This window comes from Ambystoma mexicanum, chromosome 11 (genome assembly GCF_040938575.1).
Source record: "Ambystoma mexicanum isolate Mex_15411 chromosome 11, UKY_AmexF1_1, whole genome shotgun sequence".
Taxonomy (NCBI): Eukaryota; Metazoa; Chordata; class Amphibia; order Caudata; family Ambystomatidae; genus Ambystoma; species Ambystoma mexicanum.
This window is the reverse complement of record NC_090934.1, coordinates 716,588,198-716,613,336: the sequence shown is the minus strand read 5'-3', so window position 1 is coordinate 716,613,336 and position 25,139 is coordinate 716,588,198. Positions and strand designations below refer to the sequence as shown.

At 44.2% G+C, this 25,139-nt stretch overlaps 1 protein-coding gene across 2 annotated transcripts in view; it reads right to left on the bottom strand.

Moving 5' to 3' along the window:
- Positions 1–25,139, bottom strand: part of SPON1 (spondin 1) — a 1,209,493-nt gene that overhangs the window by 249,632 nt on the left and 934,722 nt on the right. For both annotated transcript variants that reach the window (XM_069623584.1, XM_069623585.1), the window contains exon 8: positions 7,419–7,620. In XM_069623584.1, coding sequence (XP_069479685.1) covers positions 7,419–7,620 — 202 coding nt within the window. The remainder of the gene's footprint in view (positions 1–7,418; positions 7,621–25,139) is intronic.

Here is a 25,139-nt window from a genome sequence, read left to right as displayed (position 1 = left end):
AACTCTCTGCTTAAAGCTCTCCAAATACCCTTCAGTTGTGAGCTTGCTCTGTGTACTCCTCCCTCCACATCCTAGCTAAACCGACAAGGAACAGTAAGTGAGCTAGGTATTTAATAAAGGGTCACATTTCGTTTAAGATATTTGTGGGCTCTGATTGGATCTATGAAATGAGAAATCCACTAGAGGGGTCTTTTATTTAACAATCTCAACCAATAATCCACAGAGTTGTCCCCCAGGTTCCAAAGCTCCAAACTGGATGATCATTCACCATAAGGTATGCAGAAGAGTGCTTTGCGATCGTCCTGTGATTTGACCACGCAAAAAACCCATCTTACAGGCATGAATTTGGATGTGTACATGAAAATGTGAAAATGTGATGACGACCTGTAAGTCTCTTTTAAGAAGTTTACCGAAGTATATTTTTCACATGTTTGAGAACCTTCAGTCCATGTATCAAGATAAATTGCATTCTCTCTCTCTTCACTCTCTCCATATTGCTCCTCCTTCTTGGGAATTTTCACTCTAGGTTGCAAGACTCAGTGGAATATTTCTCTCACATTGCTTGGTGCTTACTAGGAATCTCTCAATCCAGGTTATAGGATTCAGTGTGAGATTTCTCCAATCCAGGTACTTTGCAGGCATTCCTCAGTCACTTGGCCTTTTCCTGTTCACTTTCTCCTACTCCCTTGGGATATCCAGTGCTCTCACTACCTTGATGATGTTGTGTCTCTTCTCTGATTCCTCTTATGGGTTACCCCTCTACAGTGGTCTCCTCTTGTTCCGGTGTCTCTGCACAATTTGCCACTCTCCTTCTTTTGTGACATTCACAGTTTATTCCTACTTCCTCCGCTGACACCAAGCAGCACATTCCTCTGTGAATTTCCAATGCAGAATTTTGGACTTTCTGAGTGAAGTAACAGGTTGCTCAGTGCAACAGCTCAGTGCACAGAACAGTACACTGCAATGTCACCTTTGATATGCAAGACTGACAGTGATTTGGAGGAAGGGACTGATAAGGTTGTCATCACTTTAAGGTGGTCTTTGTCTTGGTCTTGCCATCTGCGCATTTACTCTGATAAGCCTTCTGTGTGATCTATGAATCACAAACATTGCAATGAAGGTGTGACAAATCAAGAGTATTTGTCCCTTCTCTCCCAGGGTTAGCCACCTGCTTTGAGGCTAGGAAGGAGATCCCTCTCTGCAAGAACATCCCTAGCGGTCTGAGCAAGTGGAACCTCACTAGGGGTGACCTTCCCTCTTAGGGGACAAACAGTCTCATTCCCGTGGGGAACTCAGTATGCAAGTCACCATATCTGCAATGCTGGATCAAGTGACACCTGAAAGAAAAGGGAATATCCCTTTAAGAGTGAACTATTATGTAACCAGGAGCAGTGGAACACAAGAGAGAAGAGAGAGCGACAAGCATGGGCAGTGTTCTGATGCAGCTATGCCTTCAGGCAATCTGAGAAGCGGAAAACGCCAGACCAAGATTCCACAGACCCGGCAACAGGAACAGCAGTTGCTGTCAGGACAGTGTGGAGAACTCTCCGAGGTGGTGGAGTGACTAATGAAGAACTGTGGTGGGCCTGGGGCCCATCCAATGACGCCAACACCCTTAGAGATGGGAGACCTGAAACCTCCTTTCAGCAAACCCTCACAGAGCACAGAAAACCACAGGAGCACTGAGGGTGATGCGGCTGGAAAGTCTGGAGCACAGAGAGGACCAATCAAAGTAGGAGACTGAATGAGTGCCAACATCTGAAATGCTATCTGTGATAAACTAAGGTACCAGGGTTGAATGAAGAAGGGGGAGGCCGACTGGGAAACATTTCTTAAATAAAGGAACTTTGGAAAACTATAATACTCACATTGGGACTTTGAGAAAGCAATACATCCCAAGAAGCCAAGGAAAGTGAGTGATGATACTAAGCATGAGGGGTTGAGAAGGCCTGAAAGAGTATTCTGTGAAGGATGGAAGAAGTGGGCAAAGTTACATATTGAAGAGAGGGGGTATTCCTTAATGACAGACTGTGAGCAACAATGTGAGTCAAGGTTGTATGTTATGCCAAGGGCTCATAGAAGGAGCCTAACAGAGACATCACAGGAGTGGTACAAAAGACCAGAAGAATCAAGTAGAAAGAGAATGAGATAGTAGAACTGTAGAGACTATCTGAAGGAAACCATTATGATTATTGGAATACAGATAGGCAGTACACCCATAGTTAACCCAAACCTATGGGCCTCATTCTGAGTCGGGCGGTAAGTATAGGCGATTACCGGCATGGCGTAAAGAGCGTTTCCGTGCTGGCACAAGACAGTAAAAATCGGCCTATTCCGACTTCGCGTGCATGCGCTTTGCGCCATGCTGGTAAAGTACCTCAGCGCCATGCCATAAAAGGGCCCCAAAAGCCCTTACCGGCAACAAGCGCACCGTAAATAACACTACCAACATAGAGAAAGTAGCGGTAACTGTAAATAGCGGTCCCCGCTATTTACAGTCACTGTTAAAAAACAGAACCGGAAAAAACGTCATCGCACAGGTACGGGAAGGAGCACGGCGGCCATCTTTAAAATCACAATCCATTGCCATCCTCTACATACAGGACCCGGAGGCATATAGTGATCAGAGAAATAGGCATTCGAGACCAGTATCATGCCCAAAGCATTAAAAAAGGGTGCTGCACGCATAAGGAAGGAACGCTTTACCCAGGATGAGCTCCAGGTACTGGTTGACACTCTGCACGAACAAGCAGACACTGTATTCAGCAGTGATATGCGGAGGCCCACTGTCGTCAGGAAGAAAGAGATCTGGGCCTGGGTGGCACAGAGGGTGAGCGTCGTGGGAAACACCCCCCGCACCACCAAGGACTGCAGGAAACGGTGGGATGACCTCCGTCTCAGGGTGCGGGCCATCCTCTCGGCAAACAGAAGTCAGGCCCTGGAGACAGGAGGAGGGCCAGGTTCCCCATCAAAATTATGCCGTGGGAGGAAACATGTGCGGCCATCATTGGCACAGAAGCCATAGAAGGGGTTGGAGAAATGGAGTGCGGTGCAGCGTCATCCGCTGATGGAGGTGAGTGTCATGAGTCAAGACAGAACATGCATTCCTAACGTAAGTCACTGCCAAGGGCTGGGCAAGGTGTCACATCATGGTTGGGCAAACCCCCCCCCTCCAATGAAATCATGCTGTAACAAGTGGGACCCAGGCTGATGTTAGGTGCAAGGCTGTAACCCATATGGGCCATACCACACAAAGAGGCCGAATCTGTGAGGCACACGGGGCAGTGATTGTAAACATTGTGAATGTGAGTCATCACAGTACTCCGCCAACATGAGTGACCCAGACATCTGCATGCATTTACCATCCAAGCCCAGATCACTGTCCCACTCACCACCCAAATGTCAACAACCGCTGTAATCCCATTGTGATACCATAGGCATGTAGAAATGCTGACCCCCAAATCATTGCTCATGCCGTCTCTCTCTTCCCCCCCCCCCCACAGGCAGCGAGCATGACAGCGAGGACCAGGAAAGCACTCGAGCCAGTACCTCCAGGGGCAGAGTCAGGGGCTGCTGCGTACCTGCAAGCAGGAAGACAACACAAGCAACACCACCTGCTCCAGCAACCCCCATGGAGGGTGCACAACCCCCACCCGCACCCCTACCCATGCCTGCAGTGCCGCTGGACTCATTTCCCATGCTGCACTCTGAGGAGTCCAGTGTGGCTGGTGAGAATGCAGCCATGTGCCTCCTCGATGTGACAGACAGCCCCCCATCAATATCGGGAGCCAACATGGAGGACACCAATGACATTGGCCATACCCATGACACACCATCATACAGCCAGGTGGCACACAGCGACTCCGGGGTGAGTGATACCCCAGGGCTCACAGGGCAAGGAGTACAACCTGCCTGTCCTGTATCCACTTCCCCTGCAGAATCTCTGTGGGATCCCCGTTAGACTCACTTCTATGCACTCCCAGGGATGACTGTCCTGTGTGGTGAGATGCGAAGTCTGCGACACGGTGTTATTGCACTGCATGGTGCAGGATGCCCTTACGGTGTGTAAGGGCCGCCGATGAGTGGTGCATGTGTTTTGGTATTTGGCCAGGTTTCCTGTTAGTCATGTTGTGTTAGGTGTCGGCTCATCACTGTGTGGTTAGGTAGTCATGTGTCGTGTCACTTGCCGTGGGGCACAGTGTTCTGTGTGCACTGGCGCTAACATTCCCACACACGTGAAGTAGGCATCCCCCCCCCTTTTCCACCCAGGTGAAGTAGGCATCTCCCCCCCTTTCCCACACAGGTGAAGTAGGCATCTCCCCCCCTTTCCCACCCAGGTGAAGTAGGCACCCCCCCCTTTCCCACCCAGGCGAAGTAGGTATCCCCCCCGCCCTTTCCAACCCAGGTGAAGTAGGCAGCCATCATACTCACAGCCCCAAGCAGCCAGGCATGTCGTCCGGCATGTCGCTCCATGTAGCGTGGTAGTGTGGAGTTCCGCAGGACCAAGGAGTCATGAGTTGATCCGGGGTATCGGGCATTGCAATGTGTGATGGCTTTACTGGCATTACACACCATCTGGACGTTGATGGGGTGGTATTACTTGTGGTGGCGATACGGCACCTCCATGGCATGCGGGACCACCAATTCAACGTGGGTGCAGTCAAGGGCACCTATGCAATTTGGCATGCCTGCCAGTACATGGAAGGCAACTTTTGTATCATATATCTCCTGGGGAGTCCAGGGTAGGGATGTGTAGTCCCTTGTGTGGTTGAGGAGGGCATCCAGCACTTGGTTGAGTATCCGAGAAAATATGGCTGTGAAATGCCATGCATGTGTCCCACTGTATGCTGGTAGGTGCCTGTGGCAAGGAAGTGGAGCACAGACACTACCTTCAGTATAGGGGGATGGCAGTGCTGATTTCTATGAGGCTCACTATATGGACATGTATCAGGTCCACTATGGTGGTAATGGTGTCCCAGTCAAGCCGGTACAGGGTGTGGATCTGCTCTGGTGTGAGGTTGAAGGGGGTGGCTCTGATACGGGGGATTGGGGGCTGCCGGCGTGGTACTGTTGGCTGCACCGGTAGGGCATGCTTGGCCTGTCTCACCCTCCTTCTCCTCCTGTGTATCCTCTGTGATGGGGGCTGTGGTTGTTGTTCTTGCCGTTGTTGTAGTTGCTGCCTTGCAAGCAGGGCCTCCAGCTCCAGGAATGCTGCTACAATTGGTATAATCTTGGTGTGGGAGGGGGTGTGGTGTGTGGGTGTGCTCCTTTTGTGCTGTGCTAGACTCCATTGCCTCCACCTGTGCTGATTGAGTGCACCTGTGCCTCTTGGAAACACCGCTCATGGTTCTTAATACCTTCTCGGCAATGCCGTTATTTACTCCATGCCGGTAAGGTACTTTGCGGCCTTGTGGAGGCCGTTTCTTGCATGTCCGCATTACTTGGGATCAGCTCCGGTTTATGCCATGCCGCTAATTTCAGCATGGAGTGTCGGGCACGCGCCACTAGACTGCTATTTACGACCTCGTACTTTACGGCGCCATAAATAACGCTCTGGTAGGTCAGAATAGCCCGTAACGGGAAACGATGCCGGTAATCCTTTTCCGGCATCGTTTTCCCCTTACCTCCTAACTCGGAATGACCCCCTATGAGTAGTTGGCAGGTGCTATAGGAGCTCATAAATCAGAAATTGAGAACCAGAGGAGACCATCATAATGAACTTGGTTCTAGAGGATGACCTTTTTTGTCATCTGATGTATATATGAACTAAGTGAACCCTGAAGTAAAGCCTCAAGACCGACGGCCAAAGGGAAGCAGCGAAGGAAGAGGGATTCTTTTGGCAAACTTTAGATAATTGGTTTAGTGGCAGGGTCAGTTAGATAAGGTTTTGGACAAAGGACATATTTTTAGCTGGACTTTCTGACAACAGCTGAGCATCTTAGTTCGTTTGGATAGTTAGGGAACATCCCTATAGCAATAGGGCAAGATAGGTATTTTCTTTAATATTTTGAATAAACCTGATAGAAATGTCCGGTCTGTGTCGGACTGATTCGGGCCCACTACATAGGTTTGGCTGTGATTTGTGCTATGTGTCTACAAAATGACAGCCACTGTGACAATTTTGATGAATGTGTGACTGAGTATCTTCATTATTCGGGTTTATAGTAAAAGTGTACAGAGAGTTATTGCATGCGGAGAAATACATAATGGCATATGCTAATTATTAATGTCATTCAAAAATAATGTATTGTTAAGTTATGACAAAGTATTCGAACAACAATGAGAACATTTCACATTCACCTTTTGTGTGTGCTATTCTCCATCTTCATTACAATGACATCGAAATGGTAATCCCAGATAGTAAATTGTAAGCTATATTCGTTCAGAACCATGATAGTACTGTTGAATGCATGACCACGTTCGGAATGTAGTCACCATGGTCAGACTTGAGCTGCATAACTTTGCAAACGCTACAGTGCCATGATCGCTGGCTATTGCATTCCACGTGCAATATTTGGGACAGAGCAAGAAGGAAAAAGAAAGAGAAAGAATGTGCTAGGAAGGTGGGCGGAAGTGTGAGAGAGAGAGGCAGAGGGAGGGCGGGAGAGCGAGAGAGCGCAGAGGGAGGGAGGGAGGGAGGGGGAGAGAGAGAGAGAGAGAGAGAGAGAGAGAGAGAGAGAGAGAGGCAGAGGAAGGGCGAGAGAGAGGCAGAGGGAGGGGGGGAGAGAGAGAGAGAGAGAGAGAGAGAGAGAGGGCGAGAGAGCGCAGAGGGAGGGGGGAGGAGAGAGAGAGAGAGAGAGAGGGAGGGAGGGAGGGAGAGAGAGAGAGAGAGAGGCAGAGGGAGGGCGGGAGAGCGAGAGAGCGCAGAGGGAGGGAGGGAGGGGGAGAGAGAGAGAGAGAGAGAGAGAGAGAGAGAGGGGCAGAGGGAGGGCGGGAGAGCGAGAGAGCGCAGAGGGAGGGGGGAGAGAGAGAGAGAGAGAGAGAGAGAGAACATTTGTAGGTTTAGCTGATTTTCTTGTTTGCAATCTGCGTGTTTTCAAAAGAATGGTCTCCAATGTTTTGTTTTGGTCTCTCCTTGATTCACATACGCTATTGACTATGTCAAGCACCACACATGTTTGCCGGTCCGATTTCACATCATTGTAGCAGATTTTTCCCCAATGAAAAATGGGGCAACTGTTGGAACCAATCATACAAATACGAGGTGGGGAATAATCGTCAGACATCTGTTGAACTATATATGAAAGAAGTATGGTTGGGAAACGAAGAGAAAGCACAAAGAACAATTGCCAATAATTAAATGTTGGGAATGAGGTGTGATAGAGGAACAATGTAAGTAGGATGAAGATGCATCGTAAACAGCTAAGGCTCTTGGCATGTACACATTCAATTGGCTTTGGTATATTCATTACAATTACCTCATAGGTGACTCCACTGTCAGTGCCTGCATCCCATGGAATCAGGTCCTGAACCACCTTCTGCACCCATCCACATTCCTTAGTGCACAAGTCTTCAGCCGACAACCCAACATTCCAGTCTGGACTCGGGCCAAGCATGGTGAGGAAGGACATCAGATGACGAGTCTTATCCACAGAAAACTCTGCAGAAGGAGCAGCTCTCCTGCAATAAAAAGCACATCAAACCTAATGGGAAACGATCCTATTATTCAAATGGCAAGCAGTGTGTTTTGTTTAATGCTTCCCCAAAAACAATACTGTATTTAGCTAAGAGGTGATGTTGCATCTAAGATCTGTGGCAATCCTTTTATCTTGTAAGAACACATACATGCAATATGCAGAAAAGTCTAGACCATGGAGGAGGGACTTGTTGGGATATGTTCAGTTTCTGAATCGGAAAGAATTGTTAATTCTGCAAGTTAATCATAGTAAGACTAAAGGGGATGCCATGGGAGGCTCTGCTAATTATGAGTACAAGCAATATTTTTGAACATTTACAACAGGAAATGGATGTAAAAGGCATGTTATTTATGAGTCGATACTATGTATGATATATGTAGCGCCGGGCACTGTGGAAATAACTGCAGCAGAGTCCTGAGTAGAAGAATGATAGAGAGGCCATATATGTATTTCCCTTACAGTATCCAATTGGAATATAGAAGCACTAAACGAATAACCTGAACAAGTTATCAGTCAGAGGTTCAAACAGCATTAGCAGTATTGCAACTGATACAGATTATTTGGTGGTCCACTAAAACTGTAATACATATAGCATGAGGTGAAGTCCATAAAAGAAGCACTGAGAAGGGTTCAGCCGTCTGGCTGGAACCCTCTCATGCAACGGTTCTTGGACAAAGTAATTTCCATTATATCCTTGCATTTTTAAGAGTTTACATTGTGAGTAAAATCAAAGGCAAATTAAATGCCTGGTAACACAGTGAAAGGTGCAAGAAGTGTCACTGTTTCTTCCAGTGTGCTTCCTCTGATTCAGCTGTTATAATGAGCTGCACCCAACCTGAAGAGCTGGAAGCTGTCTCAAGAAAGGTGCCATGTTAAACAAAAATACATTTTCATCACTCGTTTGCAATTATGAACAATTGTGACAAATGAATAACTTCAGAAAGCAATATGTCACAGACGTATGTAAGGTAAATATGCGTGTGGGTGTATTCAGGATTCTGATGATGCCTGTTTTAATAAAAACGCTATGAGGGGAACACGAAATTGCAATTGTGTATGAGGAGTCAATGGCGCCTACTTTATTTTTTAAGTGACATGGTTCAAAAACATAACCATCCAATCAAGATTAGGGGAGTATCATCAAGGAGTGTCTAAGGACAGAGCAATCCAATGGAAATAAGTAGATCAAAATGGCAGGGGCAGGACAGTGTTTATTGTAAAATGCCATTTACTCTAATAGAACAGGCATTATCGTGATTATTAGCACAGATACCAACTGGAGAGCTGGGATTTCATAAAGGCTGGAGCAAGGAGGATCCCTATTCTAAAGAAGACGCGCAATCCATATGGGAACGTGTCCACAGCAGCTTATGGGATTGTGCTAATTGAGGAATTCCAAACGGAGAGGGTCTAGATTAATTCCCAAAAGAAAAAGCCCCACTTGAAAGTAAGTACAAATGTCCCAATGTAAATCCATATTACCTAATAGCCCTGTCATTGATACCTCCCTGGAGTGATGTGGTCTGGGAGTTAAAAGGAGGTGCTAATTTAAAGTGACACAGGGGCAGTATAACATGAAAATACACTGTTTTTCCATTATAGTCAAATTAAGAATATACAAGTCCTTAAAGAAAAAAAAACATACTATGCCACACGAATCCAATCTGCAACAACCCCACAAAACAAACTCTTCAAAATCATCCAAAAATTCAAAAACCCTCCATTCAAAAAACATACTATGGCACAAGAATCCAATCGGCAGCAAACGGACAAACATAACTCTTCAAATTCATTAAAGAAATCAAAAACCCCACATCCTGGAATAAAGGCATCATTCCATCACAATCACTATGGACAACATCACCAACACCAAGAACAGAAATAGGAACAATACAACAGACCATTGAAGCAAGCCACACAACACAACAATAAACACAAGTACAATTATGGAACCACCAAAAACAGGCTTGCCACCAACCACAACAACACTCAACCAATTTGAACCCATGGATAAAGATGTTTTCTCCACACTAATAAATGACACTGACTTCGCCAGATCCCCCAGTGACCCATGCCCCCCAGGCATCTACAAAGAAATTCTGAACCACAGCACCCCAGCATCCTACTTCCAGCTATTGATGAATCTATCGCTAAACAAAGGAGTACTACCAAAATCTTTCAAATAAGCTTACATCAAGCCACTCCTTAAAAAACTATACAGGAAGCACTGAAGATCCGACCATTTACAGACCTTTCTCTAATCTACCCTACCTGGCAAAGCTACTGGAGTACCACATATAAAAAATCCTACTTAACCACGTAGAAACAAACGGAATACTCAACCACTCACAAGTCGGCTTCAGACCCATGAGAGGATCTGAATCACCACTTCTATCCATATGGGACAACCTAACAATAAATGCAGACACCAGCACATGCTCTGCCCTTATAGTAATGGACATATCAGCCATGTTCGACACAATCAGAAACACAACACTAATGGAGTGTATAAGTCTCCACTTTATAATGGCTAAAATGTGTCCTCAATAACTGAACCGAAAGAACTTACCTACCGCCATTTACCTCCAACACAAAACACATCATCTGTGGCACACCACAAGGCTCTAGCCTTTCCCCACTCCTTTTCAACATCTACATGTCCCCCTTCATGAAAATCATTTCAAACCACAAACTGACTGCCTACAACTATGCAATGATACCCAAGTTATCCTCAAGTTAGCTGCAACCCAAGACTCAAACAATACCCTCAATAATGGCCTCACCAACAAATATACAGCTGGATGACAACCCACAACCTCAAGCTATACCTGACCAAAACAGAAATAATGATCACACTCCCAGAGAATAATGCAACAGATACACAACTGAACTGGCAACCTGGTTTGGTGACCGAACCAGAAATATCGGCCGTGATAAACTATCTGGGAATGCTCATGGACAGCTGACTCTCACTAGAGCCACAAGTCAATGTTATGGCAAAGAAATTATTCTACCTCCTGTGACTACATAGAGTGATCCTCCGCTACCTCTCCTTCCCAAACAGAAGCCTTGCAATCATCTCACTAGTATTATCAAGAATAGACTATGCAAACAGCCTCTACCTTGGAAAGGCTCATTAAAAAACTCCAACAAGTATACTACAAAGACTAAACAGAAGAGACCCCATCCCACCAGCCCTGAGAAGCCTACAGTTGCTCCCAGTAAAGAAAAATGCATTAACTTCAAAGCCCTATGCATCGCCCACAAATAGCTACACAGACAAAGAGCCAAATTCCTCCGAACCAAGATCAACCACTACCAGCCAGGAGAAAACCTATGATCAGGTGACAACCTCCAAATGCAAACAAAACAATACGAAAAAAGGAAATTCAAAGGAAAGGGCATTCTTTTGTCTAATTGCCAATCTATGGAACTCAATTCTGAGGGAGAAAGGAACAACAGAAAGCACCTCAGCTTCAGAAAATGACTGAAAACCTGGCTATTCAACTCACAGTGATTAGCATAAAATGGGCACTGCCAACAATATTTCCGGTGACCCGAAATAATCCAAGGACAGTACAGATTCTGGAACCAACAATAAAACAAAGACAATGTACCAACCACTAACCATTCCCATTCCTAGTTCCTCTCCAGAATACCCCTCATATACGGCATATGATCTAATGGTCCAGCTTTGCCTCACACATAAATCATAAGAATTCACTGCTGCAAACAAACACCCAGTCACTGGACACAGTAACTTCAGTGCACAATCCAAAGACCCCTAGAAAGCTGACTCACATAGAAGTGAGTTCCTCCTGGTTCTACAAGCACCAACAGAAACACACAACCTCTATCCAACTCCCTCTTCCCTCACTAACCTACCCAACCAATTTTTCTACAGAACCATGTGAGTGCCTGGAGTCCATGCTAATGGTAACAGTGTGTGGTATAAATTAACTTAACATAACATAAATTGAGACATTCATTTCTATAAAACCAATCACATTTTTGTATTGAGAGTGAAGTGTGAAACTGACAGCACTTTTGGTACAATCTATGTGCAGTTTCTTTTTGTAAAATTGAGCCCATCTAAAAGAAGATCTGTCTGTTTCTACTGGCAAAGTAAATATTTCTGGCTATGAATCAGTCCTGAGGGGTAATAGCCTGACAGAAAATGATTAATCATTTGGCACTGATGGGAGAAGTAATCATGAACGCTTTTGTAGATGAATGGCAACTTAAAGGGATTGTTTCAATGTATAGAAAATAGTGCAAAATATAAAAGTTCATGCAAACCCTGAATCTGAAATGCACAAGTAGACTATTTTGTGAAATGGAAGGGCAGAGGTGCTTAAAACCATTTAAAGTAATCTGAACACTTTTCCAGGTTGGATACTAAGATTGTGTTCATTTTAAATGAACAACATTACTTCCTGAATACAAAAATAGTGCTTGTGTGTGGAAAATAGCGAGATGTTTGCAGGCAGGTCCATTTTATGTCCCAAGACCAGCTGTTTGTGTAACCTTCTGGTGAATTCCCTGGCATAAAGCTGTAGACCACCTTTGTTTGGATTTAACTGTAATTTTTCTTTATATAAATTTGAAATTTCAAAACATGCCTGTTTCCTTGCCCAGTATATAAGTAGTTGATGTTATATAAGTGGAACTGCACTAATGTAGAATTTACAACATCTGAAATCCAGAGGACAAGGGAGCAGGCAGTCTCAGCAGCCTGGAATGCAGCTTACTCTCCCTCACCTGTTCAAGGTCCCAGAAGTACAAATTGGGCCTCATTACCCGGTAGGCGGTAAGGGATTACTGGCACAGGTAACGGTGCTGGTGCCGGTAATCCCTTACCTCCATATTCAGAGGTCCCTTAGCGGGTCCCTTCCTTAACAACTGGTCTGACCAGGTGTTAAGGACGGGACCCAGTAAGGGACTTCAGAGCTGTACCGTTATTAGCTACTTCCCCATTCCCATTGAGCCCTATGGGGGTTCAAATGGGAATGGGGAATGGTCCTCAGAATGGGTACTTACTGGGTCCTCCAAGGTTGGATTGACCCGGTAAGTACCGATTCCGAGAACCCGGACCCGGTATGCGGTAAGGGGGTAGCCATGGTGCTAATAGCACCATGGCTAACTCCTACCTCGTAATGAGGCCCATTGCCTACTTAAATTATATACAGAATCCTGCCAGCCCAAAAATAAGGATGGGGGTATGCATATAAGGCTGACGCTGGAGTGGACTTGCTTTTGCTTCCCTCCTGCTACTGAGACCGGAGAGTGGGATGCATGCATGAAACACATGTGTATAGGCGCGTTACAAATACCATATCATATCATATCATATCATGGAATATCAATGGGACAGACTTGGTGAGCCACCACTATGTTACTGTACTACAGGACTGAGACAGCTGAATTTCTGGTGGATATATATGAAATATATATGCAATATTTATGATTTTAGTTATTTCCTTATTTATTATAGTCTGCATTATAGTTTGTCAATCCTAGTAAGGCAACATTTTAAACATGGAGATCATTTTATAATGTTTGCAAATTGCATGAATGTGAGCACCTCACTCTATACCTACTTGTACCGAAGTCCTCCTTGGGAACCTTTCACTGTTTGTAGTATGCAAACAATTAATGTGAATCTGCTGGGACCCGGCTCTCCGTGCTTCATTTGCTCTTCATAGTGCAAACAAGTATAAATGCCTCCCACCATAAATGCACGGAGATAGCCATTTAACAAGGATTCCAAAGGAATCCGACAGCTTTTAGTTACTAAAAGCTGGCAGATTCGTTAGAAATCCAATGTATTTTTATCAGCATCAAAATGTGTTGATGACCGGTGGGAAAAGTGATGGATGCAGCAATATAAATTGAATTTCAAACCTTTGCTCTGCCTGACAAAATAAGGAAAATCCCCCCAGTATAAAAGAATTTATGAAAGCAGGTGTACATCTAACACACAGGACTTTGCACACTCGCAGGGCATCCAAAAGTTTACCATCTGTATTTTATTTTGCTTTTTTTATTTTCATTTCGAAATGACCGACATGAAAATAATTAGTCGTCCTGGAAACAGGGGAGGAAACAAAAGGTGTGCTGACCTGAAGTCAATAGAAGCTTTTTTAATAAAGGTTGTCACCAAGGTGGAAAGGGAGGCTGAATATCCTCTGTGAGGTTCTCACCATGAGGTGGGGACATGGTCCCATAACCCCCATAACCGTGTATTAGATAACACTGTTTCCAAGTAGGGTATTGATGTAAACATCTGGGCAATACCTCCAAAGAATGTTGAGAGTAAGTCATTATCACCTGAAATGTCCACCCTACCAAAGGTCACCATGCTCTCAACAGAATGTATTAAAGAACTAAAAGTCACAAGAATTTAAGAGGGGCAATGAAGGGATTTTCACATTCAGCAATTCGGATCTATTGATATGCCTTTTTCGAACAAGCATCCACTTTGTTCCTTATTGTTAATATTCGGGCATCCAGGATTGGGACAATCGTGGAATCATTGTGGGGGGAGACTGTATTATTCGGTTGGCATACTGCATCCGTACCTGCAGTTGGAATCGCTGGGCCCCCTGATACCATGTGTGGCCTCTTTGAGTTATGCTCCACTGCTTTAGCTAAATAAGCATTCTGTCTTGGAATGAAGACACCTGATCAATTGTGCTTGCTACATTATCCTTCATGGGTCAACTTGTCAGAGTGCCCACTTTTTGTTATTGTCTTTTTCTTTTACGCACTGCTCTTTTCCTGGTTGGCTTGTTCTTCTGTCTCTCATTCATAACTGTAAGTGTTGATTAGAATCTTCTCTTGGAAAAGACTCAGGACCCGCTTTTTGGGCAGCAGCACTTATCTGTTCTTCCCTCCTTCGAATTTGCTTGTGGGTTAAGTAACTAAGCGGTGATCGTAAAGATGCTTCTGGTTGATCTCTTGCTTCCTCAAGATCTTGAGACTGTATTATGGTCGGCGTAGTATCACCAGGCTCTATGGGTTTATTACGTAAACTGCCTCTTTCTGTTGTAAGAACACCATTTGTCTCAAGAAAAGATTGTAATTGCAGAATATGCATACTTTGTTTTTAGACATCTTCATGAATGCAACCACACAGCTTTAATAGAATGTGTAGAGCAAAATGTAGAACATCTGGTGAGGAAGATTTATTAGCCATATCCTCATGCTCATCTTCGTGGTGCATGGACTCAAAATTAGTCGGTACAACGCCAGCTGAAGGAGACTGATGAGAGAAAAATAATTTAGGAGACACTGACATGCACAGGGTAGTAATAACTATTGCCAGTGTGCTTTGCGGTATAGAAACCTCCCCCTCCTTAGACAATGTATCCCCAGGTAAAGAGGGGTCGGTTTCTCCTGGTAATATTGCAGAGCGCGTAACATAACTCCAGCAAGGAGTTGTTGTCGATGTCTCCAATGGAAGTATTCAAGTCAGCAGTCGATATGTGTGTCCCCACAAAAGTATTCAGTTTATCCCCCAAAGAATTCACACCCTTGGTTTCAGTCCCAGAGCTGTTAGTGGTCTGTTTGAAATATGCAGTTATATGACAGACTATGACAGGAGGCTCGTGAGGGGTGTATGTTGATTTTTGGAATCCTGATTCCCGACAACCTCACATGGGCTCTGTGCTCATGAGAATCACATAACGGCTCTCTTGTAGCCATTTGTCTTCTTGTATGCCTTCCCCTTACGGAGATTATAGTTTATTTGTTTGCATGCTGCTTTTCACGGCATTGCAAAGGGTAGTACGGCCCTTGCGCTAAATTGGGGAGTTGCACAGTCAGTTATGGCAGTTCACACTTGCACACCAATGCTCTTAACTCATCCTCTCACTGCCTTGCTGGATACAACTGATACTGCAAGTCTGTCAGCCTTAACTAACCGCAAGAAGCAAACAGCAACAACCTCCTTCTGAGCTGCACTGACACAGAATCCAAAGCCAGGGAACAAATTTGGGTTAATCTCTGCAGCTAATAAATTACACCCAACTACTACTTTGATGACATTCAATTCAGGGCTGGTCCCAACAAAATTGAAAGCACAACATGAACATCCAAGGGGTAATAGCAAAAAGAGATATGCTAAGCAGAATGCTTGTTGCGCGCAATCTAATTCCAACTTTGCAAAACTTTACCATCTGTCTTAGCTTCCTCCAACATTCTTTGACACAATTGATTTCAATCCCACTATGGATCATCCAATATTCAATCTCACCTGAGTGACTCAATAAATATATTATATCATCACTGTGACTCTCAGCTGTAACATAAACCTGACCCTAGCCACCCCGCAGGACCATGCGGGTGATCTGCTACTGGACCAGGGCCATTGCTCGCCCAGACACAGTGGTGTACCCAGGAGCTCACATTGTTGGAGGATCCCTGAGGTGTGACAGCCTCCCCTATGTTTGGGAACCTGAGATCAAGGACCCATCTTGTCCCTAAGTCCCTGGAGTGAGACTCACAGTAACCTAAGGTGTGACCTGCTGCCGGAGCAAGACCGCCACTCTACCAGCCACAGCGGTGCCCAGAACCTCATTGTGTTGGAAGACCCCTGCAGTTGGAAACCAGTTTCCCTATTTTTGGGAGCAAGAGAAAATTACTCATCTTGTCCCTAAGCTTCTGGATTGGGACTCACAGCACCCTGCGAGCCAGGCCAACCGGGATCCTAGTGTGTTTCACCATTGAACTGCTTGGAGCGTGTTTACAGAACTGTTCAGAAGATATGGACCAGTAGGGCCGTCTGTTGCTACCTTTTACTATCTCCTGATCTTCGCACACCGCCAAGAAGTCTGGTTTGGCGTTTCTGAACCACCAAGAACTTCAAAGGAGGTACTAATGACTGATAACTGCCTCCCGTTGTCCATTTATAGGCCCAATAGTTCATACCACACAACTTTTAACCCTTTTTGCTCACAAGTAAATATCCTTTTTCAAGAACATTGTTGCTTTTGCTTGCCTATTACTCCTGATTCATTACCCAGATTGCTGCATTCTATGTTCTTTCCTTAGGGGTGGGTTTTGTGTAGTATTTTTCTAGTTTGTTGTTATTGTACATGGTGTGTTTAATAAATGTTTATATATTTTTATAGAACCTTGACATTCCTTTATTTGGACTATAATACTTCACTGTTTCATTTTGCGCCTGAACCACATTCTCACCCTTCTTAAGAGTATTCTCTTCCTGTTGCCCACTTTGCCAGGAAGGAGGTATATTTTTTGACTGTGTCTGTTTACCTTAATGATTGTTTTGGGTTTTGGTTTGTAGACGTGTGAGGGTTGAGTGGGCGCCTTAGCCTCTACTTATCGTTTTACTCCTGAAGGGCAGAAGTCAATTTGTCACATTGGTGGGCAGCGGTTGGGATTTGGAACAGACTGTGCCTACAGCCTATTCATCCAAAATAAGAATGTTTCACTGCCATGGCATATTTTTAAATGCACCATGGAGCTTGATACAATCGATGAAGCGACCTTGTCAGTAGGTGAACTGTGAGAGATGTGTCAAGATAGAGTTCTCCTCTATGGCTTGAAGGCTTGAAGGGGGTAAAATAAAGAACAAATTAAACTGCAGAAACGTCTCCAAACTTAAAATCAGAGAAACCATCACTAGAGTCAGAAGACATGAACAAAAATGATTTCGGATAAAAAGAAACAATGACAATAACAACAAATTAATGATTAAAATGGCACATTAATTAAACTGTAGCAATAATCCAACAAGGGAATTAACTGGATTACGGGATCTTAAAGTAATCATGTATCTCAGAATATAATTCTCTCATTACTGCGCAATAGCAGAATTGTATCTGTTCCTCCCATGAGCATGCAGAAATACAGAACAATAGGAATGTAAACCAGTCTTCTTTGTTCACTATGATGTAATACCTACATTGATAAATGAGACCTTGATAGGATAAAAAATATGCCCAGATGAGGGGAGTTTACCTATTAAATGCTTACAGTCCGCTGTTAGAAAAGATCAAACCTATATTTATATATCAGTTTAAAATCACTGACCAGCACACAATCAAAGATAAAATAGTGTGGTCTAATACAATCGAGACACGCTTGTTTCTCATACTGAATACTATGAATAACCTCCTAACTGCAGGGTAACATTGTTAATCTATACAAATCTTATTGCATAGATCAAAATCTCAATAGACATTCATGCCATTGTGTGAACTATAAAACTCTGTTTATATGAAGGAAAGGAGGACATTTTGGAAGTTTGTAGCAGGTGGGCCTAAACTACATACTAGCAATAGGAGAGAACACATTGCTCCAACAGAGAATGTTCAGCATTGCGTTAACTTATATAATCACAGCTCTGATGGAATTTTGGCTTTCACTTTGGCAGAGGTTGTTAAAATTCTAAGATCACAAGTGACTTTTTTTGACATGTTCAGGGTTGGCACTCCTTCTCTTCATAGTTCCACCAGAATAGGAGCATCTGCCTTTCCTATCCAAGCCCTCTCCATCTGGAACTCCCTTCCACTCCACCTCTGCTGTAATGAAGACTAAGGGCCTCATCACGACCCAGGCGGTAAGTTACCGCCTGGGCCGTGACTTTACCACCATGGCGTAAACTACGTTTACGCCATGGTGGTTGGCGGACTTACCGCCCCATTCCGACCTTGGCGGGGCGGTAAATCCCCAATCCCCATTTACCCTTCCCCATTCCCATTTTTGCCCCATAGGGCATAATGGGAGTGGGGAAGGCGTTAATTACGCCACCGTAAATTACGATGGCGTAATTAACTCCATGGTCCCTTAGCGCCATGGATTTTAACACCTGCTAAAAGCAGGTGTTAAAGTCGCCATGGCGCTAAGGGACCTCGTACTCAGGCGGTAAGAGTCAGCGCTGTTTACGGCGCCGTAAACCCCTTACCGCCTGGGTCGTAATGAGGCCCAAACTCTCCTTCAGAAAGGACCTGATAATGTGGCTATTTCCGGTGGTATTCTAAAATATGTAATAGACGGAAGTCCCTACCCCATTTCCATCATGACAGCATCACTCATCCAGCCAAAGGCGCGTTCATAGCTAAACCTGTCGTTCTGCAATGTAGCATAACATGGACCAGCTTGGTCATCTCCATCCCCCTTACAACAACTTTGCTAAATTCCACCCAGGTACATGATCTCACACCTCCAGGTGGCATTGGCTGTAATCGCCAGCCAAAATTGTGGTGGCCCGCCCTCGCATACTGGCACCCACAGACCACTATTTACACAGCCATTTGGACCTGATGAAACCTAATGCAATGCCCCAATCAGGAACATGGTCACGCTCCACTAGGCGGAAGACAGTTGTAATCGCGGTGGCTCTCCCTAGGGACAACCACATCCCTCTTAATACACAGTGCACATCAACCATCCACAGTCTATTAACTACCAGTATGTCCACAAGTAAAACAGACAGATAAACAAACCCTCTGCCATCACACACACTCTCGACCTCGTCATCGCCTTCCACATGCCCAACCTCTTTGGAGGCTTATTATAGCACAGCCAGCCTGTCTGACCGCCTATCTCTGGCTAACCTCACTTGCATTCTAAGTGTAAGACATTCTTCTCTCATTACACCTAGAAGACCCTTGAGCTTAAACCATTTACTGTGCTTACATCTATGAGTATTTCCAGCGATTCACAATTAAAGAAAAACGGACAGCCTCGATATCCCACCTAAAAGGCAGTAAGACAACTGGTCTTTCTCGCTTAGAAAATGCATTTGATAGCTTGTTCTTGACTCTTTGAAGAACTATTACGGTGACCTAGCTATTGGGCCTAGAGGACTCTCTCACACAGAAACCCGATCAAACAATGGTGCCAATAACCAAGGTCTATCTGAGCATCAAGGTACTTATAAATGTATCACTTCGGTGGACATCTGCCACAGGCATGGCTACCCACACACATGTGCCAGAATGCAGCGACGACCTATGACAAATTCGGTCTAGCTGGGCACGTAACATTTTTGTCTCTTTACACCAGATTAAGCCTCAACACCACTGCCATCAGAATACAGTGACGACAAAAATTCGGTCCAGCTGGACACATAAAGAGTCTCTTGCACTCAAACACTCTCCGAACCTCCGTCATCTTGGCTAAAATGCACAAATGCATGTTAAACCTTTATGAAATTTCCCAGACTCTGGCCAGCAGTCCCCGAGGGTGTTCCCACCACAAGCTTGTTGAGACCATAGTAACGGGAAAAGGTGCTATATAAATGACTACTATACCATACAATGTTTACATGTTCCAAGACAAATGGGCTGTTAGCATGAATGATTCGGATTGCTTCTACATTTGGCAACATGTAAGGTTATATTAGTGGGTACTGAAACACATTTTACTTAATCTTTTATGCTTAATGTTGAGAGAACAGACAGTTAAAGACTTTTTTTTACATTGCAACGTCTCGTTCACAGAGAATCTCAGAGGATTTGTGTGTGCTAATAAACAGGCAATTGCCATATCGGAAGTCAACTGTACAATAATGCAATTTACTTGTTCTGGGGGAATAGTTCAAATCAATGACGTGTGTTATTAGAGTGAAATTATTCACTATCACCTTATATGACTCAAAGCTGTATGATGAAGAGATTAGCAGCAGCCTGCAGATGGCAGAAAACAAGTTCTTTAAAAGAACATTGGACCTTCCACCTTCGCCTCTGTCCTTTGCAATCCATAATGAGGGTGCTAGCATGGATGTGTTTTGGATGAAGCGAGTGAAGGCTTGGGTGTTCATTTGGAACAATCTGGGGGATCGCACAGGCATGAGCCGGGGAGAAGGGGTGGATTCCCTTCCTGGTTCCTCCCCGGTGCCCTGTGCAACCCCATGCCTCCCACAGGTCTGGCGTGCTGACTGAGCACCAGCCCTGATATTAAAAAAATAAAAATAATAATAACTTTTGAGTTGAACACCAATACATACAACTCAGTGCTCTACACACAGTATTTTTTTTTAAATATCACCAGGCCTAGCACTGAGGCAGGGCACTGACTGAGCGCTAGTTCTGGTGATTAGAAAACAAAAACGGTGAGTGCGGTACCCATGCCATATTAGCATTGCTGCACATGTGGGTTTTAATTCCTGCTGAGTCGCACCAGCATCACACTCCTAAATGTGTCCAATGTGCTGCTGGCTGCCCCTGAAGACCTAAGGTGTGTGTTTTGTGTTATGATGTGTGTTATGATGTATGTATGTATGTATGTATGTATCAAGGCATTTACAGTGACCAACCATACATTTTGTATGGTTGGTCACTGTAAATCCCATGCAGAGACTGCTGGAATAGCTAGTGTGTCTGTCAGCAGCTTCGTGCAAGTGTTTTACAGTGACTATTACAAGAAAATATAGGTTGTGGCCCCCAACCTATTAATGGTCACTTTAAATCGCGTGCATTAAGTGCTTCAGCCTTCATGCATGTGATTTAAGTTTAAAGTGACCATTACTGGCATAGATAGGTTGTCCTATCTATGCCAGTAATGGCCACTTTAAATCACAGGCATGGTGCACTACATTTATGGAAGTGATTTAACGTGGCCATTACTGGCTTAGACAGGCTGTGACAGCAGCTTCATTGATGTGATGTATAGTGACCATTACTGGTATAGGTAGGATGTTCTATCTATACCAGTGCTCCCATAGACAATACCAGTAATGGTCACTTTATATATGTATTAAGCACTTCATGCATGTGATTTAAAATTACCTTTACTGGCATAGATAGGATGCCCTATCTATGCCAGTAATGGTCACTTTAAATTGGTTACATGTGATTATAACGAATTCAAAATAACTAATACCATAATAATGAATACCATAATACCAAATACATTTTTCGTTGTTTTTTGTTCTTAATAGTTTCCCCCCATGCCCAAAATCACTATCCCCCCACCCAACCACTTTTTTCCAAATTCGTTATTTTGCAATTCTTTGTTTTAGCGTAGTTATACTCATATTAGTTATTTTGGTATTCATTATAATCACTGCATACCCTTTAAATCACATGCATGCAGTTATTCAATCTTCATGCATGTTATTTAAAGTGGGCATTACTGTCATATATATGCTGTCCTATCTATACCAGCAGCAGTCACTTTAAATCATATTCTTGAAACTACTGCCACAATCTACCCATGCCAGCAATGGTCACTTTAAATCATATGTATAAAGCCTGAAGTGCTTCAAGCATGTAATTTAAAGTGCCCATTAACGGCATGGATAGGTTGTGGCACTGGTGTCACGCATGCAATTTACACTGACTTTTCCTGGCATAGGTTGTTGAAATGGTATAAAGTGTTCCTATGCAGTGTACTGTTGGTGAGATGGCATTTACTGGATTTCTTCATGTGTTACCCTAAAGAACCAATTGTAAATTGTATGGCTTTTTACCTCATTTTTGTCATCATTCCAGCACATAAATTTTAAAGAATTTCCAGCAGGAAAACCCCTGAGTAACCATCTTAATTCTTTAAGGCTTATGCTAATTTCAAGTAACATTAAGGATCCTTCGCTGAAAGCATGGGCTGTGAAGGCATCATGAAGCAAGATACAGACAAGAGATTAAAAGTTAAAAATCAAAAGGTTTATTAAATCAAATGTCAGGATGGCTGAAGGCCACCTATGCAAAGGTGGGATTTCCCTACCTGAATGAAACAAAGAAAAGTCTGAGTCCAAGAGTTCATCTTAAAATTCTGTCTGTGTCCAAACCCTATTCTTGCCCACACAACTAAAACTAAACAATGTGTGGGGATGTCAATAATGAAAGAAATGGTGATCCAAACAAAGTTCTGAGTATCTTTGAGCTCTTAGTTCCCTTTTCAGCTCCACTTCCCCAAGTTCAAGAAAGTTCCACAAACCCTTGATGTTCACTTTCCAAACTTCCAGGCAATACAGTTCAACACAATCATTGTGGTTCACTTCCGCAAGTTCCAGGCAACACAGTGCAAAAGAAAAGGGTCTTGAGGGTCCATCTTCAAGACAACATTTGTAGTTCATCAAGTCTCAGGGTTCCCTTCCCCAAGACTTCAACGCAGTAACTTGCACTTGTTTGAGTCTCTCAATGTTCAACACAATTCCAGGTCAACGTGACCCTCCTTCTGGATTGCATCAACAGTTCACTCATATTGCTCCTTCTTGGATTGCTACACAATGTCTCTGGCTTTCACAATTTTAGGGCTTCCTGTTCTATGTGCAGTTGCTAGACCTCACAGTTCACCCATCAGAGGTAGCACAGCCAGGAACCCTAGGCTCTTCAGCCCCACACAGGTTCTTCTGTTTTTCCTCTGTGCACGGATTCACACACACTTAGCTTCTCCTTCTCGGCCTCTTGGCTTCATGTGCTGGTTCACACTCTCCTGGCTTCTCCTGGTTAGCCTCTTAGCTTTGCCATAACATCTCACACATCTGTTGCCAGTCGTGGGACTTGTTGCACTGTATACATTCATACAGTTACCTCTTTGGTGGTATTATTTATTCCCCACCTTTCTGTCATGAGCTTACATGCGTGCATTCTTTTTTCATAGGTTGCTTTCAGATGGGTACTCTGCCTTTTAACTTTCGATCAGCAAACAGCTTTGCACACAACATTTTCATTCAGTTCGGTATTCAATATACTTGATTTAACTTTGCTTCAAGTTTTCATTCAGTTCGGTACTCAATATGCATAATTTTAATTTTTCTTCAAGTTTCCATTCAGTTTGGTATTCAATTTGATTCATACAGCACTTTGTTATTTATGCATAGCCCCTAGGAGCGCCCCAGCTTCAACTGTCATTTCCCTGCACTTACCGGTCTTCAGCGTTCCTCTCCAGCAGGCTCGCTCCTACCCTTCTGCTTTGCTGGCTGGCAGCCGGTCACTGCAAGTCCTGCTCGCACTCCAGGTGCTTCCCAGCCCTCGCTGGCAGCTCTGCTTCTCTTCAACAGAGGCAGACGGGTCCTCTCTTCTTTCTTCCTTGTCCACAGCTCCAGCTGCTCTCTCCCAGCCACGCAGGCTCCCACACCAGTGGTGGTCTGATGGCACAACTTCCCCTGGGTTCCACAGGTTCTTTGGGCCATCTGCCGGAGTCCTGTCTTCCTCTCAGGTCCCACCACAGCTGCCTCCTCATGCGCGGGGCCCCCGGCTGGTCTCTCTCACACAGGCCTCCCTGCTGGTCACCCTCTTTCTCCTCTCGGTATCTCCTCTAATACACCTGCAAACACTTGACAGGTGGCAGGTGTGATTTCTCAATTGAATTTGCCTGACTGTAGTTAGAGGGACATTACTCACCTTCACATTACTTTGCAGGCATCTTTTTTGTCCCAGTACTAGAGTGGTGAAAGGAGTTACTAGTGTTCATTACTGCTAGTTGACTCTTCCTCGTCCCAGCACTGTCATGGGTAAAGTGTGGAAAAATAAGGGGAGATATATTTTACAATAGCACATAAAGGCCAGGGGAGGGTTAGGTTGGTTTTCAATAGGGAAATGGGATACCACATCTCACCTACCTTAACCCCTCTCTTCTTCATCTTCCTTCTGGTGCTTCTAGATTGGTAATATCTCCTGGCATGTACTTGTTCAGTGGGGCAGGGATGGCAATACCCCATAACTGCCTCCGGGAAATAGGGTTCCTTCTGAAATGAAAATCCTGGATACAGTGTCTCACCTGAAGACACCTAACCACAGTCCCTACGGTGAGCTTCCCTTGCTTCTCCACCCCCAGGGTCAAGATCCAAGAGGACCCAAGGGGATTAAATTTGAGGACACCCTCAGGTTTCTCACAGGGCTCACCCTTGAATCATTTAGAATCTTGGTGCTCATACAGGAGGTATCCCCCGCCCCCTGAACACCAATTGCTGTGTTCACCAATGGGCTGGTATTTCCCAGAAAAAGTATGAGTTATTTGCTGGAGCAATTTTCCAATGAAGATTTCTTGGTTGCCATAAAATAAAAAGAAATGTAGGTACATTAATTGCCAGCAAGTATGTTGTTCACTCAGCTGCACCTCCTAAAATATGAACATTGAAATAAAAACTCTGATCAACATTAAATGTAAAGCAGTGAACTCCAAAGAAAGTAACTGGTTCTACTATATGATTAATTATGTTGGGCAGATCGAGAACTCTTTTATTTGGATGCAAGGAAATGGCTGACTTGTTTACAATTGTACCTCTTATACATTAGTTGAACATTAACACAGTGTTTACATGCTGATGCATCTATTAATTATGTCCAGTTGTACCCCAAGATGAGGAAATATATGGCAAACATATTGTTGTTATTTTGTTAGAGAGGTTTGTTCTTTTACTTATTACGAAATGACTTGTCTTTACTTAATGAAATCTGGCTGTTCAGTATATTCAGTTTATCCTCGACTCTGGCACTATATGAGCTTTGCACGTGTATCTCAGTCATGTGCTGAGCATTAGAGGTGACTGCTGCCCCTTCTAGAATTAACAAAGATTAGATGAGA